Source organism: Salarias fasciatus, chromosome 19 (assembly GCF_902148845.1).
Source record: "Salarias fasciatus chromosome 19, fSalaFa1.1, whole genome shotgun sequence".
In the NCBI taxonomy this organism is placed as follows: domain Eukaryota; kingdom Metazoa; phylum Chordata; class Actinopteri; order Blenniiformes; family Blenniidae; genus Salarias; species Salarias fasciatus.
This window is the reverse complement of record NC_043763.1, coordinates 25860610-25874689: the sequence shown is the minus strand read 5'-3', so window position 1 is coordinate 25874689 and position 14080 is coordinate 25860610. Positions and strand designations below refer to the sequence as shown.

Below are 14080 nucleotides of genomic sequence, written 5' to 3'. Positions count from 1 at the left end.
CGAGTCGGGAAACGTGAGAGCACAGATGGAGGGGAAGCTCATTTATTTCCACAATTATTCCACTTTTTCTTTTTCCTGGGAGTTAAATTGGCCGTGGAAGAAGAGAAGAAGAGTGGCTCACCAGAGAGTCTTCAGAACGAGCCGTGTGCTCTGCAGGTCGGCCCCCCGGGAAACCCCTCCAGCCCCCGCCTGAAGAGAATGAAACATTTACTCTGAGAACAGCTTAAATGCTGAAGATATCAGTGTGGCTTCATCTCTGCAGGGCAGTACTGGACCGCCGCGGACTTCAGAAACACCAGACCAGACCGCTGATGCGGTTCTAAATGAGGTGCTTCATGTTTTACCTTGAATGACGTGATGGACCGTCGGTCTCTGCAAACTGAAACTCCAACACAGAGACGAGATCAGAGAGCTACTGGACCTTCTCCTGGTCTGCAGAACACAGACTGGACTGGTGGACTCTCCTGGACTCTCCTGGTCTGTCGTTCCAGGACAGAATCCACACTAGGCACGTTTACGCGGGTCTAAAGATCCTCCTCGTGGGACTGTAGGTGACCTGGATTGTAAATGAGTCATATAAACACCTGAGTGGATCCGATTCACTCGGAGCGGATTATATTTGGGATCCGGTTGTACGAGGTCGCCTGCACCGATCGATAATCCGCTCCTGCCTCATATGAACCTGAGCGGGTTGTTGGTTCTGCCGTGCGTTTCCTCGTACGGAGCGACGTGATGACGTCGCAGTAAACAGGAAGCAGGAAGTAGGAAGTAGGGAAGTCAAGCACAATTGGAAGAACTGGACGGTGGCTGAGAAAACATTTTAATGAAAACCCTGAGAGCTCAAACACTCCAGAAGATCCTCGGTGTCCCTTCCTCCTCCAGGTGACTGGGGGTCAGTCTGTTCCTGGACCGTAGGGTGGCCTAGAGCGATGCCGTCCAGAGCACCTGATCCTGGAAGAACCTCCCAAGACGGACAGGTCTGCAGAGACGAGGGTCACCAGGAAGACCCCCGAGAGCCAGGCCCAGGCTGTCACCGGTCAGCACCTGGTGACCAGCTAGACCGGCGAGACCCAGCCTGAACCAGCAGCACAGGACGGCTACGTGGGCCCGCCAGGCGCCAAGTCCAGCAGGGGGGACGGTGTGGCGCTGACGGGAGGGCGGGGAGCAGCTGGGAGTCGGGGACCCTGCGACAGAAGCTGGGAATGTGGTTTATAATCAGACGGTCACCTTGCTAACCGCTATCTGCAGAGGCTAGCTGTAAAAGCTAACTGCGGCGCTAACTGCACACTTTGAGCTCCTGAGTTCCATTTTCCGCCGTTCCTGCCGACGCTAATGACCCGCTGCAGCGTTAGCGTCCAGCCTTGCTGCGAGGTGTGGATATCTGGAGACGCTCATCTGCCTTCCTCCCTGTTGACTCAGAGCTTTTGTTTTCCTGAGCGTCATGCAGATTGTTAATTAGCTGCAGGGCTAACGAGGACGGCGTGCGGACCCCCCTCTGTTTCCAGGCCGTTGTGCTTGAAGCTCCGTGTTGCATTGATTATGGCAGCGTTCAGTTCGCAAAGCCAAACTCCCTCCAGAGAATGGATCGATCTGCTCTGATCCTGTGAGGAAGGGGTGGCGGTGTGTCACAGCCCAGCTCTCCGCTCCGCTCGCTGAAATCCCATCAGTGATCAGCAGCGAGCGCCGCCTCTCCTTTCCCTCCGCTGGGAGCAGATGGAGAATACGACCACACATCATCCCTCACCGCCAGTCCCGGGATATTCATTGATGGCTCTCTCTCGTTCATGTCTTCATCCGAGCAAATTTGAATTGAAGTGACTTTCATGCTAGCGTAATTGCTGCCGAGTAGCCCATTAGCTGAGCGAGAATGAATGCCTATCGAATATTAATCCATCACTCGGTCATCAGTCATTCTGCTTGTGGTAAATCCAAGAGCTCCAGCTGACGGCTTTTCTCTTTCAGATTAAAAATAAATAAATAAATAAAAAGTCACACAAAGTCAATGATGCTTCAGACAAAATGCACATAAAGGCATCAACCTGAAGGTTTATGAAGGATCAGCAAACTGCAGAGAAACTGCAAAAAGAGCCTTTTATTCCCAGGAAATCTGCCTCTTTTCATTCATGCTTTATTCCGTTATTAACTGAAGTACTGCAGTTATATATATCAGATTGTTATCATGATGTGCTTCTACTGTCATGATATACTTTTGTGTGAATTAATGGAAAAGTCAAAAAAGTCTTTTAGTGTAGTTTATTGAAGATTGTACATTTTCCACAGTCGTTCTCAAAATACAATCATTTAAATAACAGAAGTAGAATTTCAATCCCAGGATGCTGTTGTGTTTATCCAGAGGCGATGTTGATCAGTTGGGAAGTTACCAGAATGTTCATCACCTCATTGAATCGGCGTCCTGTTTTGTTTTTTTGAGAAAATCTGATCGTTATCGACTCAAACAGGTTTAAAGAAACGAGAAAAGCCTGGACGTTCCCAGACAGGATGGTTTTTAAGGTTTGTGTGATTTCAGTGGGTTTAATGAGAGGTTTGATGGTGTGAAGACGGAGAGCTCATGATGTTCCAGGTCTGAAGCAGTTTGTGAAGAACGGAGCTTTAAGAACCTCCACTACATTGTGAATTTCGCTCTGTTGAAAGGAATAAATGAGTTTCTGATGTGAAAAGACAAAACAGGATGAGGTGAGATGAGACACAAGACGAGGCAGGACAGAATGGGACAAAGTGAGGCATGAGAAGTCCTGAGGAGACGGCAGAAGGACGGACGTGGAGAGTTTCCAGTGAGCCGGAGTCTCTTCTGAAACACGACACAGAACAAAGAAACGAGCTTCTCTTCCCTTAAGAAAGATGTTTTCCTTTGGTTTCTTTCCAAGAGACGCTGACAGGTTGTCATAATTCGTTCTGCTCGTCAGAAACGTTCCTCTAAAGATAAAAAGCAAACGACTCACAATCAAAGCTCAGCGACCTTCAGCAGTTTTTCAGCAAATCGTGATTTAATAGATCAAAGACGGTTGAACTGATCAAAAAACACAAGTCCTGCAGGTTCCAGGCTGCAAACACACACTTTCTACATGGTGAAGTTTTCCGTCTGGGCGGAGGAAACATTCTGAATGTACGAAGCAAACGTTCAGTTTCAGCTGGATTCCAACACATGAAACACAAAGCACATGTCAGGTCGCTTCAGAAGCTCAACGGCAGCAAATCCACTCCAGTTCAGCTGCAGAGCAACAGGAAGCCAGTAGGTCAGTCAAAAAGTCAAGCTGCGAGGTGAAAAAGGAGATTCAGGCTCTTTTGCAGGCTTTTATTTTCACTCCAGGAAAGATTCACATTTACGTGAAAACGTATCGTAAACAGAGGAAAGGTTCATATGGGGATCGAACCCTCCTCCAGGTTTGAGCTCTGTGCACAGGAAGAACTCCAGCTCCATGTTTTTGGCTCAGATCTCAAGTTTTTCAGCAGACCGTTCAGAAGGAAGTCCAGAAACTGAGCTTGTTTTAATACTTAATTGTGTTCAAATGAGGATGGAAATGGGAGGAAGAAGAGATCAGGAAGGTTTTTATCTGCAACAACTGAAACACGAGCAGAGACCAAACAGCCTGAACCTGAAACCGTAGAAGACAGAAGACAGCAGGTCTTTCCCCACCGGCGTGCTGTTGTTGAAATTCACGACTGTTTGCAGATGATACGACTCCGTTCAGCCGCCGCCGTCTGAGGGAGGTCGTTGCCGTCTGCGGCGGCGGGAGCCGCTGTTTGGTGATTGGATGTTGTGACTCAGCTGGTGGACGGAGCAGCTGTACAAACCGTCTGCGCTCGCTCATTTCCTCCCATTTCCTGTGGGCGGGGCCGGCCGTTTACCGCCGGTGACCGCTGATGTCAGGCATATGCAGAGGCTGCGGAGTTAACTGCTCTCTGGAGTGGAACAGATGCATCTGTTTCATGGCGCTGTGAAAAAAAAAAAAAAAGCTGCTGCTGCTTTTTCTTCTGGAGTGCTAATCAAGGGCAGTGGCTGCGACCGGCGGCGGCCAATCAGCAGCTGCGTCTCCGCTCTTTCATGGCTTCATTGTGAGGAGTCATAAACTGTGTGTCCTTTATGAAAACGTTCCGCCGTCAGTTTGTTTTGCAGATTTCAGCCTGTAGAGCTTCTGTTCTGTCTCGCTTCAGAGAGAAATATTAACATTTCATAATGATATGATTCACTTCCACTCAGAGTGTGTGTGTGTGTGTGTGTGTGTGTGTGTGTGTGTGTGTGTGTGTGTGTGTGTGTGTGTGTGTGTGTGTGTGTGTGTGTGTGTGTGTGACAGTGGACGTCCTTGGGCTCCACTGAGTAAATGACAGCTCGGTGAAAGACAGAAGTCCTGCAGCAGAATCCGTCTGATTCTGACCTTCCTTGAAAACCTGTCGCTGCGGCTCAATCATGAACGACACGAAGCAGGAGTTCAGATGTTCAGAAGAGCTGAAGCTTCAGAGGATTGTGGGTCGGAAGTACGAGGTATCGGCTGTTTTTTAACTCCAGTGTGGATCCGGCGAGTGAAACGACTCCGATATTAACCGCCGGTGTTTATTCCCATCAGTTCCTGTCCTGTGAGGATCAGGGTTCTTTTACGTCGAATCTGTGCAAAAACAAGTCCGTTTGATTTCACAGGTTCATGAATGTGAGTTGATGCAGCTGGTATTGTTTGGAAAAAAAACTAAACTGGTATCAGAGCGTTTTTTTCTGGTTTTTCCTGAAAGCTTTGTTTCAGTGTTTGAACATTTACTTTAACTTTATAATTTAAGTTGGAACATTTCCACCGACTGCAGGGTCTGTCATCAATAAGTGTGATTAGTAAGAATGTCGTCGGGACGTGATTTGACATTTCTGGTTTCGTCTATTTCTCAGATATACGAGGGGGTACCCAAAAGTTCCCGGAATTTGGTCATAAAATACTAATAATAATGAGTTTCGACTTCTGGCCGTCAGATGTGCTGCAGGTAAGCCTCGTGCACATCTGTGAGAAATCTGAGCTCCCAGAGTGACCCTGACTCCTGTCAAGCGCTATTTATAGCAACAGAGTGCAGCGGCGGTCTGTGATTTTTTCCAAAATGGCGACATTGACTGGGAAGCCAGAGCAGCACAAACATTAAATTCTGCTTTTTGCTGGGAAAACAGCAGCAGAAACACTCAGCTTGTTGCAGCAAGCCTACAAGGATGCTGCTCTGGGGAAGACTCAGGTCCATGAGTGGTCCGGGGGTCTGAGAAGGGCCAGATGTCGGCGCGTCAGGTCCGCTCAGCGTGAAAACAATGCTGAGCTGCTTCTTGGCTGTCCAGGGTCTCGTCCACAGCGAGTCTGTCCCTCCAGGTCAGACTGTAAACCAGGACTACTACAGGAAGTCCTCAGACGCTCCGTGAGGATGTGAGGAGGAAGCAGAGCGTCGTGGCGGAGTGGAGCCGGTTGATCCACCACCACAGAGCGCCAGCGGACACGGCGCTGCGCCTCACGCAGTTTCTGGAGAAGAATGAGATGAATCTCCTCTCCCATCCGCCTGATTCTCCAGATGAAGCCTCCAGTGACTTTTTCTTGTTCCCCAAGTTGAAGAAGCAGCTGAAGGGACAGCGGTTTGCAGATGTGGAGGAGGTGACAGAAAAGTCGCAGCCGGCAAAAAATGGCACAATTACGCACGAGTGTGGCGACACATTGGTGAAGTGGAGTGAAAACAGACCGTCGTCTGGAGCGCTGCAATAATGTGAATTGAGATTATTTTGAAGGCGACGGTGGTGTTTTTTTTTTTTAAATGTAAGAAATAAAAAGTTACAACCAAATTGCGGTTTCTTTTGGGTACGCCCTCGTACGTTGAATTGATTCAAGTTCTGAAACCTTGTTTTGATTTGTGATTTAAAATTAAAAACTTTGAGCTGAACTTTCATGGAGGAACTTGATACAAGTTTCACAGTTTGAATAAAACTGATATTTAATTCTGTTTGTTTTTTATTTGAAGCTTTGGAGGTTTTAAAGAAATGAATTAGTTTTTCAGATTTCATGCTTTCGTGGTTTTCAGTTTGTCAAATCTTCATAGGAACTGGTTTTATACCGATACCAGCAGGGGGCGCTCAGAGTACAGGTTCATTGATTTAACTGTTCTCAATTAAAGTACCAGTGTTGGAAAAATATACAATACTGTATAAAATGTAGAAAAATACACGTTCAGCAGAAGCGGTCAGATGATTCAGCTGGAGAGAAAGAACCATCAGGATCAGCGAAGAGAACCATCCAGAAAATCTGGAACAGAAGAACCGTCCAGATCAGTGGATGAATTCATGTTTTAACTTCACAGAACAGAGTCGGCAGATTAGTTGTAATTATTAATCTGAAATTGTTTTTCTGTTACCACAGATATTTATGGAGAGTGTGAGTGAAGAGAAAACAACTGTTCTCAGTTTTAGAAGACAAAAGTAGATGAGGCCTGACGAGAACAGACAAGAGGACAAGAGGAGACAACGGACAAAGAGACATGAGGAAAGACAAGAGAAGAGAAGACAGGGCAGGAGAAGATTTGACAGGACAAGACGAGGTGAAAAGAGACAAGACAAGACAAGGCTTCATGGAGCCTCACAAGAAAAGACAAGGCAGGACGAAGTGAAGGCTGAAGGACAGAGAAGTAGAGGACATGTTGGACGACACAAATAAAAAGCCAAAACATGGCGAGAAGAGACAAAACGGCGAAGGAAAGTTAGTGATGAGACAGAATTTGAGTGTATTGTAGTGACGGAGGACATGGAGAACAAGGTGGAGAACAGGGTGGAGGTCAGGTGTGGAACCCTGCAGCTCCTCAGCTGAATCGTCTGAAAGGCCTCAGATTCTCCTTCGTCCAGACTTTGAGGGGTTTTCATTCATTCATGCATTCATTCATTCATGCTGAGCGGCAGCAGCTTGGTCCTCTCAGGTTCCTCCAGGTGGAACCGAAGCGTCCGTCTGGCTCTGGTTCTTCTGTTCGGCCTCAGTTCAGAGGACGTCCAGTCTCTGCTCTCGCAGCTCTCCTGTGTTTTCAGTTAGCAGCGATTCGGCGCCGCAGACGACTGAAGCCTTTTCTTTCTGCGGCATTTCAGACTTCGTCCCCGGCAGCAGCGACTCGCCGTGCGTCGGTCGGTCGTTTCTTCCGTCAGAACGGAAACAGGATGTTCAGATGGAGGGAAGGGAGCCGCCATCGTCCAGGGAGGGTCTCTGTTCCTGGAGCCGAGGACGGGCGGCCGTCTGCTCAGGAGCGTTAACGGGGAGCCTGCTGTCTGTTTGCAGATCGGTCCGTTCGGCAGGCTGATGACTCGCAGTGAGGCTGACCGTCGTGTGATTACAATCCCCCAGCGTCTCATTATGAAGCCACCAATCACAGCCGCTGGCAGGAGGACACTGAGGGAGGACGAGTCACGTTCAGTCCCACCAACTTCCTGTTCAGCCTGGAGACGCTGGAGGCCAGTCGCTGCTCTGAAGAGAGTCTAAAATAAAACCGTTAAATCATTATTACAGCCGTTCAGAGCGGCGCTGGGTTGTGAGGATTATCTGCAGAGTGAGAGTTCATCTCCATCACCACGTCTGAGAGGCGACAGAACAGAAAGGAGCTGCTGTGGATCTGAAAGAACTGACTTCTTAATAGGACTGGATGTTAATTGTCCCTGTAATTCAGCACATCAGTTGAACGTCTTTGGAGATGTCCTCTACTCTTGGTTGGGATTTGCCACTGATCACGCAGTGCCACAAGTCCGCCACATCTTCAGTTGTTTGCCTCGAGCTTCATTGGGTGTTTCGGCCTCTGATAACAAGACACCCTCTGCTGAGGTTGGCCCACCACACGGTGATCAGTTCCCGGTGGCACCACGCGGTCACTTGGCAGCCCATACAGCCAGCGGCTGCTCCGTTCTGCTGCAGTGGCAAGTTCTTTACTTGCCTTCCGTTGGGCCTGCCCTCTGATCCCTACTTCCTTCAGGAGCCTTGTGGTGGACCTGGCTACAAAGCCTCTACAGCCGACCTCCACTGGCCAGATCTTCACGTTCCAGCCCCGCCCCTCTGCTTCAGCTGTTAAGTTGTCATATCGTCGTCTCTTCCGCTCAAATGCTTCATCGATGGCATCTTCCCACGAGACGGTCAGCTCAACAACGACAACACGCCGGCAGGATTTCGGCCAGAGGACCAGGTCTGGGTGCAGGTTGGTCGCTGTGATTTCGGGTGGGAAGGTGAGCCTCTGGGTGAGGTCCACCCGCATTTCCCAATCCCGGGCTGCGTTGAATGGGCCTGGCTCCGAAGGAGAGGACTTGGTCCCTCTTTTATCCCCTTTCCCGAACAAAGGTCGTTTTCCTTGGGCCTGTGGACTGGGCATTTAGAGGCATGGCATTGGTGGTTGTTCTCCTGTTCTCGATTTCGGCAGCCAAACACTTCATCACCTGGTTGTGGCTGGTTGGGCTCTGGACTCATGTCCGTTGGTGGATCCGTGCCTGGTTGCCTTGTTTGGGGTTCTGATTCCCTGTGAACTGTGGTGAGTTTCCTGCCACTGGGCTTCACTCGACTTATTCGTCCTACCTCTGAGGAAGCAGTGGTCAATGCGAGGCCCCTTGCTCAGCTCTCTCAGGCACTTTTTCCTGCCCTGGTGAATCTTGAGCCCCTCTCTGATGTAATCTTTTGCCAGCCACAGATGCAGCTTTGCAGCTTGTGTCCTGTCATTACTGTTCCTCCGTCAACTGCCGTGCTAATCATTTGATTCGTCGTCATTTCTGTGTCAAGGTTTGTTACCGTGTGGTCCGCCAATGAGTCATCCTCCGCCCCCACTCTCGCAGACTCCAGGGGTGTTTTTAATTCTGAACTTTTCGTAGCAATAGTTGGGTGGATCCAAGACACTGTGTAGTGCAGGACTCCTGCCAACAGGGGTAGCTAACCCATGCCAGCCCCGTTGGGATGTATTCCCTCCTGCCAGCAGTCTCTTCAGGCTGGACATGGAAACCATGGAAGCCACAGCTGCTTTCGATTCGGGCCGAGAGAAAGAGCACTGCAGTGTTGTTTTCGTTAACGATGACGACGACGAAAATATTTCATCAACGCCCCTTTTTTCCGTGACTAAAACGAGACGTGACGAGCTAAAAATATCTCTTTAAAGACGGAAATGTGACGAGACGTATCTGTTGTTTTCGTTAACGAGACGAGACGAGACGAAAATGTCAGTAATTTGACTTTCAAAATAAATTAAAACAAATGCGACTCCCCCAGCTTGTTCACGCAGATCGGCAGCTTTACTCTGAAAATATCAGCAGTTCACGAGCTGCTTCCTGTTTGACCAGCCTCCGCTGCATGCACCGGTGTCGTGCCAAACCGGCGCACGAGAGCGCGTGGAGCAACTTTCGCCGGAGCTCGGCGGGAGGAAAAGACACAGTGATTTATGGATGTATTTTAATCAGAATCCAGCAGAAAAGAAAACAGAATGTAGTGGGAGACGGAGGATCTAATCCAACTGTTTGACTGTTTGTTCTTACTGTGAAAGTGCAATAGGAGCCACTATTGATTAGTGAAGATTTTTTTTCCCCAAGTACCTAATAAATCTTTACTTCTAGAGAATACTTACTTATAGAGAAAATTCAGGTAAAGAATACTTACAAAGTTTATGAAACTCAAGTTATGTTTGTCATTTCAGTTTTGAAGACTTCCACGTGTTTCAACCCATCAAGTGTAGCCAAGGAATTAATTTACTTTATTTCAGTATTTTTAATGCTAGTATTTTCCTAATAACCATCTTAGTATTGGTTTTATCGCTCCTCCAAAATAATAACAGGCAGTTACTCTTACCAGTTCAAATCGGTAACATAGAAACAGAACAGACCAGTTCAGTTTTAATAAAAGATCTCAGCCTTTATATCAGTATGGACATTATAAAAACAGCTTGAAAGTATCATCAAAATCCTATTAGTCCTCTCATTCTGTCTGCAGAGCTCATATAAACACTGCATTGAGTTTGCAAAGTGTCAAACAGTCCAGTTTATTATTTGATATTCAAAGGCATCAATGTGTTCTGTTGTTTTTATGCCATTTAAGTATATTTTGTTATGTTTTTTTGGTTTACAATTTTCTTTGTCTTTTTCCTTTTAAGGCTTTTTTATGACTAAAACTGGACTAAAACCCGTTTGGTTTTCGTCGACTAAAACTAGACTAAAACTATTAAGTGTAAAAATGACTAAAACTAGACTAAAACTAATGAGCATTTCGTCCAAAAGACTAAGACTAAAACTAAATCAAAATAGGCTGCCAAAAACAACACTGGAGCACTGTTACCTGGAAGAACACAAACAACTGTATTGATCACAATCAACTGCATGTATTGATAAGAGTGTTACATAACGATTGGTACTGGAGGAAATATTAGCACTGATATTCAATTCACTATTAATATTGGCATCATTAGTGATGGATCAGGTGTTGGTAATATTAGTGTTGGTCTTGATCTCAGCGTTAGACTGAAGAAAGCATGTTAACAGAACGAAACTCTCCTCTGGGCCTCCTGTCCTCCAGAAAACGCCATCTTGGCTTTCGGGAACGGATCTGATGTGAAAACCGGCCAGCCTGGAATTCCAAGTCCAGCAGCAGACAGCCTGAGTCCCAACCTGGCAACCACTGGCCTGGGCGTCTCCATGGAAACAGAGCAGAGCATCCTGCAAGCACAGATACCCACTCAGGTGAGGTGAAATGCTTTTTTCTTCATTTTCTTCTACAACATGTGTTCTGTCAGCTAAACAATTCAAAACAAAAACTTCAAAACTCTCACAGGAGCCGTGGTGACTGAGGAGCTGGGCTCAGACTGAACAGTGGAGGAGGACAGTTCAGTGTTCTTCTGCCTTAAAGACAGAACGTCTCCACGTTCTGACTGTCAGACTCCCCCTGCCAGAGACCGAGCTCTTTGAGGACATTGATCGTTAGTTTAAGGAAGAAATGTAGTTTTTCCTCCTTAGTGAACGGTTCTGAAGAGATCTGCTCTCTGACAGGAGAACCATGAGGTTCTGCTGAACCGTCCAGGCTGTTCTTGAGAAGAGAACCAAGAGAACCGAGAACGTCGGGTCTGTCTGGAGAAATGAGCCGAAGCTGCAGGAGGATCTTTGTATTCTGGAGGAACTGACTGTTTCTATGGCACGAAATGAAGCTTTGGAACCGGAGAGAAGAGCTTCAGCAGGAGAACCGAGGAGCTGAACTGAGAACCTGTCACCAGACAGGAAATGCTTCAGACACACAGGAAGTCCTGGAACGTTCCGGTGCTGCGTCTTCTGGACAGACGGAGACGAGTCGGGTCGTATTTCCACCGCAGCAGAACAAACCTCCGTTTTTAAAGGAAAGCAGAAGCTGCCGGGACTTCCAGAACACAGACTGAAAAGACGTGATAAGACCCCGGAACAGCTGATCTGAAACGTTGGAGCGGTTCCTGGATCAGCAGGCTGCAGTGTGCAGAAACATATTTCTCTTTAATTATTGTGGGAGAAATACTGTTATCAGTGACGTCTTTTATTACTGAAGTATTTGAAGTATTTGCTTTGTGTGTCTGTTTTAATGGCCTGCAGAAGGGCACCGTGCCACAGGTTGAGAACCACCTCTTCACTCTTCTGGTGACCAAACTCCTGGTCCACCTGACCTGGTGAGGGCGTCTCAGGCTCAAACCCTGGACAAGGTGTGTGTCCCTTTGTCTTCATTCAGAGTGAGAGACAGGTGAAGGAGCTGGTTCACGATCAGCTGATGAGTGTCAGGAGAGAACAACCAGACGTTTGACCTCTGAAACATTAAATCTTTGTGTTCTTTGTCTTTTCAGAGGATGTCCCTGCTTTCAGAGAGTCCGAGGCCCCTGAGGATCTCTGGTAACTCCTCCACGGTGGACCCAGCCGGCCGGTCCTGAGGCTGCTCTCTGGTCCTGGTCCTGGTCCTGGTCCTGGTCCTGGTGCGTTGGAGTCTCCCCTCCGGGCTGAACCTGGTCCCAGTGGACCTCTGAGCGAGGATTCAGCGCTGCAGGAGACGCTGTGCGTTCAGAGCTCAGTGTTTTGTCTCCTCAACACGTCGATCAGCTGTTTTTCTGAAGGAAAACCTTTGAGGACAAAACTAGCAGAGCTGCTGATCCGCTCATCAGAGGACTGAGCTCTGACACCATGCTTGGTTTGGTTCCAATGTTCTCCAGCTGAAGTTTCTTACTCTGTTTGGCTGAAGATCAGAATCAGACGTTTCTCCCAGAAGCAGTGGATCCTGGATCCAGCAGCTCTGATGCAGGAGGACTGAACTGCATCCGGAAGAGCAGCTGATCTGGGTTCAGTTCTCTGAAAACTCTTCTGCTGAAGCACCAGAAAACGAGAGAAGGTTTACAGAAAGATCCTGCTGTAAGTTCTGCAAAGAGGACTGGAGGTTCTGAGTTTGGTTTTCCAGGATGGGAATCGTTCTGTGTGACTGAAAGGTCGTTAAGTTCACTGATGAAAAGTCACTGGAACATCAGAAATGAGAGACGAAGGTCTGTTTTCACTTCACTTCTTTCTTTAACTTCAGAGGAATCCTGTTTGCACTGTTTGATTCCTGACACCTGAAAGACCTGAGAAATAAAAGGGTTCAATCCGATTTCAGTTGTTTGCTGTGAGTTCATATAAATGTGAATGATGTGAGACGAGCTGCGTATCGACTGCAGGCTTCTGAATCGAATCGAGTCGTGATCCAGAAATATGGACATCATGTCACACGGTGGTGAAGCTGCTGATCTCCACCCCTATCTGGAAGCTCCGCCCTGGATGGAGCAGCTTCTGGCTCCATTGGCGAGGAAATGACGACAACAGGAAACAAACTGAAGCCTTTGTGACGATGGTGCGAAAACCAGAGAGAAGAGAAGAGGCCCTGCCAAACGAGAGATGAATGAATGAATTATTTTTATTACTTCAAACAAATTTAAAAAGAAAGGAAAAAAGAACAGCGTCTAGAACAGCAGAGGTCAAACTCGTGACTCTTTCTCATCTTTCTGATGGAGAACTGAACAGATTGTTAAATGAAAACGTTGGAACACTTTTCTTGGTTTCTGCTTTTTCTACATTGAAAAATAAATGTGTGTGTTTCCTCTGAAATGTTCCAAAAGCTTTTAAAGAGATTTTAAAGGGCGGATTGAGGCTTTCTGCTTCCTGCTGGATTCAAACCGGAGTTCAGACTGAAGGCTGCATTCTGCCGTCCGCTCTCCGCCTCTCGTCACCACACACACACAGCCTGCAGCGGCCCTGTGTGTGTGTGTGTGTGTGTGTGTGTGTGTGTGTGTGTGTGTGTGTGTGTGTCACTGCTGGGATTGAGGGCAGAATTACTGGAACAGGAAGAGAGGCAGGAAGTCGGTTCTCCAGGCAGCTATCATCAATACTCACCTTGACAGTGACCAGAGGGAGAACATGCAAACTCCACAGAGGAGGATCCAGAATGGACTCAGACACACTGCCCTTCACTGTGAGGCTGGACTGTTAACCACTGCTCCACTGGGCCGCCCACGGCTCCGCTCACACCGAAACCTTTTCACCTGAGAACAGGAGGCTCACTGCGGTTTGGAATCTGGTTCTGGTCCTGGTCCTGGTCCTGGTTCTTTGAATCCATCCAGCCGAGTGAAGAGAGGGGACACACACACACACACACACACACACACACACACACCTTGACTTTAAAATTAGCAGTTCACTGAACACATCCTTCATGCAGCTCAGGGAGAACATGCAGCTCCATCAGCAGATGAACCAGAGTGAAGAACGATCAGGGAACGGCAGAGTCCAGAACAGAGTCCAGAACACAGTCCAGAACACAGTCCAGAACAGAGTCCAGAACAGAGTCCAGAACAGAGTCTAGAACAGAGTCCAGAACAGAGTCCAGAACAGAGTCTAGAACAGAGTCCAGAACAGAGTCCAGAACACAGTCCAGAACAGAGTCTAGAACAGAGTCCAGAACAGAGTCCAGAACAGAGTCCAGAACAGAGTCCAGAACACAGTCCAGAACAGAGTCCAGAACAGAGTCCAGAACAGAGTCTAGAACAGAGTCCAGAACAGAGTCTAGAACAGAGTCCAGAACAGAGTCCAGAA

The 14080-nt window shown here is 47.8% G+C and overlaps 1 protein-coding gene across 1 annotated transcript in view; it reads left to right on the top strand.

Annotated features, from left to right (window-relative positions):
- The window catches only part of LOC115406391 (GDNF family receptor alpha-4-like), a 36695-nt gene extending 24797 nt beyond the window's left edge, over window positions 1-11898 (top strand). Inside the window, exons 8-9 of the mRNA XM_030116393.1 lie at window positions 10533-10696; window positions 11815-11898. Of these exons, the coding sequence (XP_029972253.1) occupies window positions 10533-10696; window positions 11815-11898 (248 nt within the window). The remainder of the gene's footprint in view (window positions 1-10532; window positions 10697-11814) is intronic.
- The last annotated feature ends 2182 nt before the right edge of the window (window positions 11899-14080 follow it).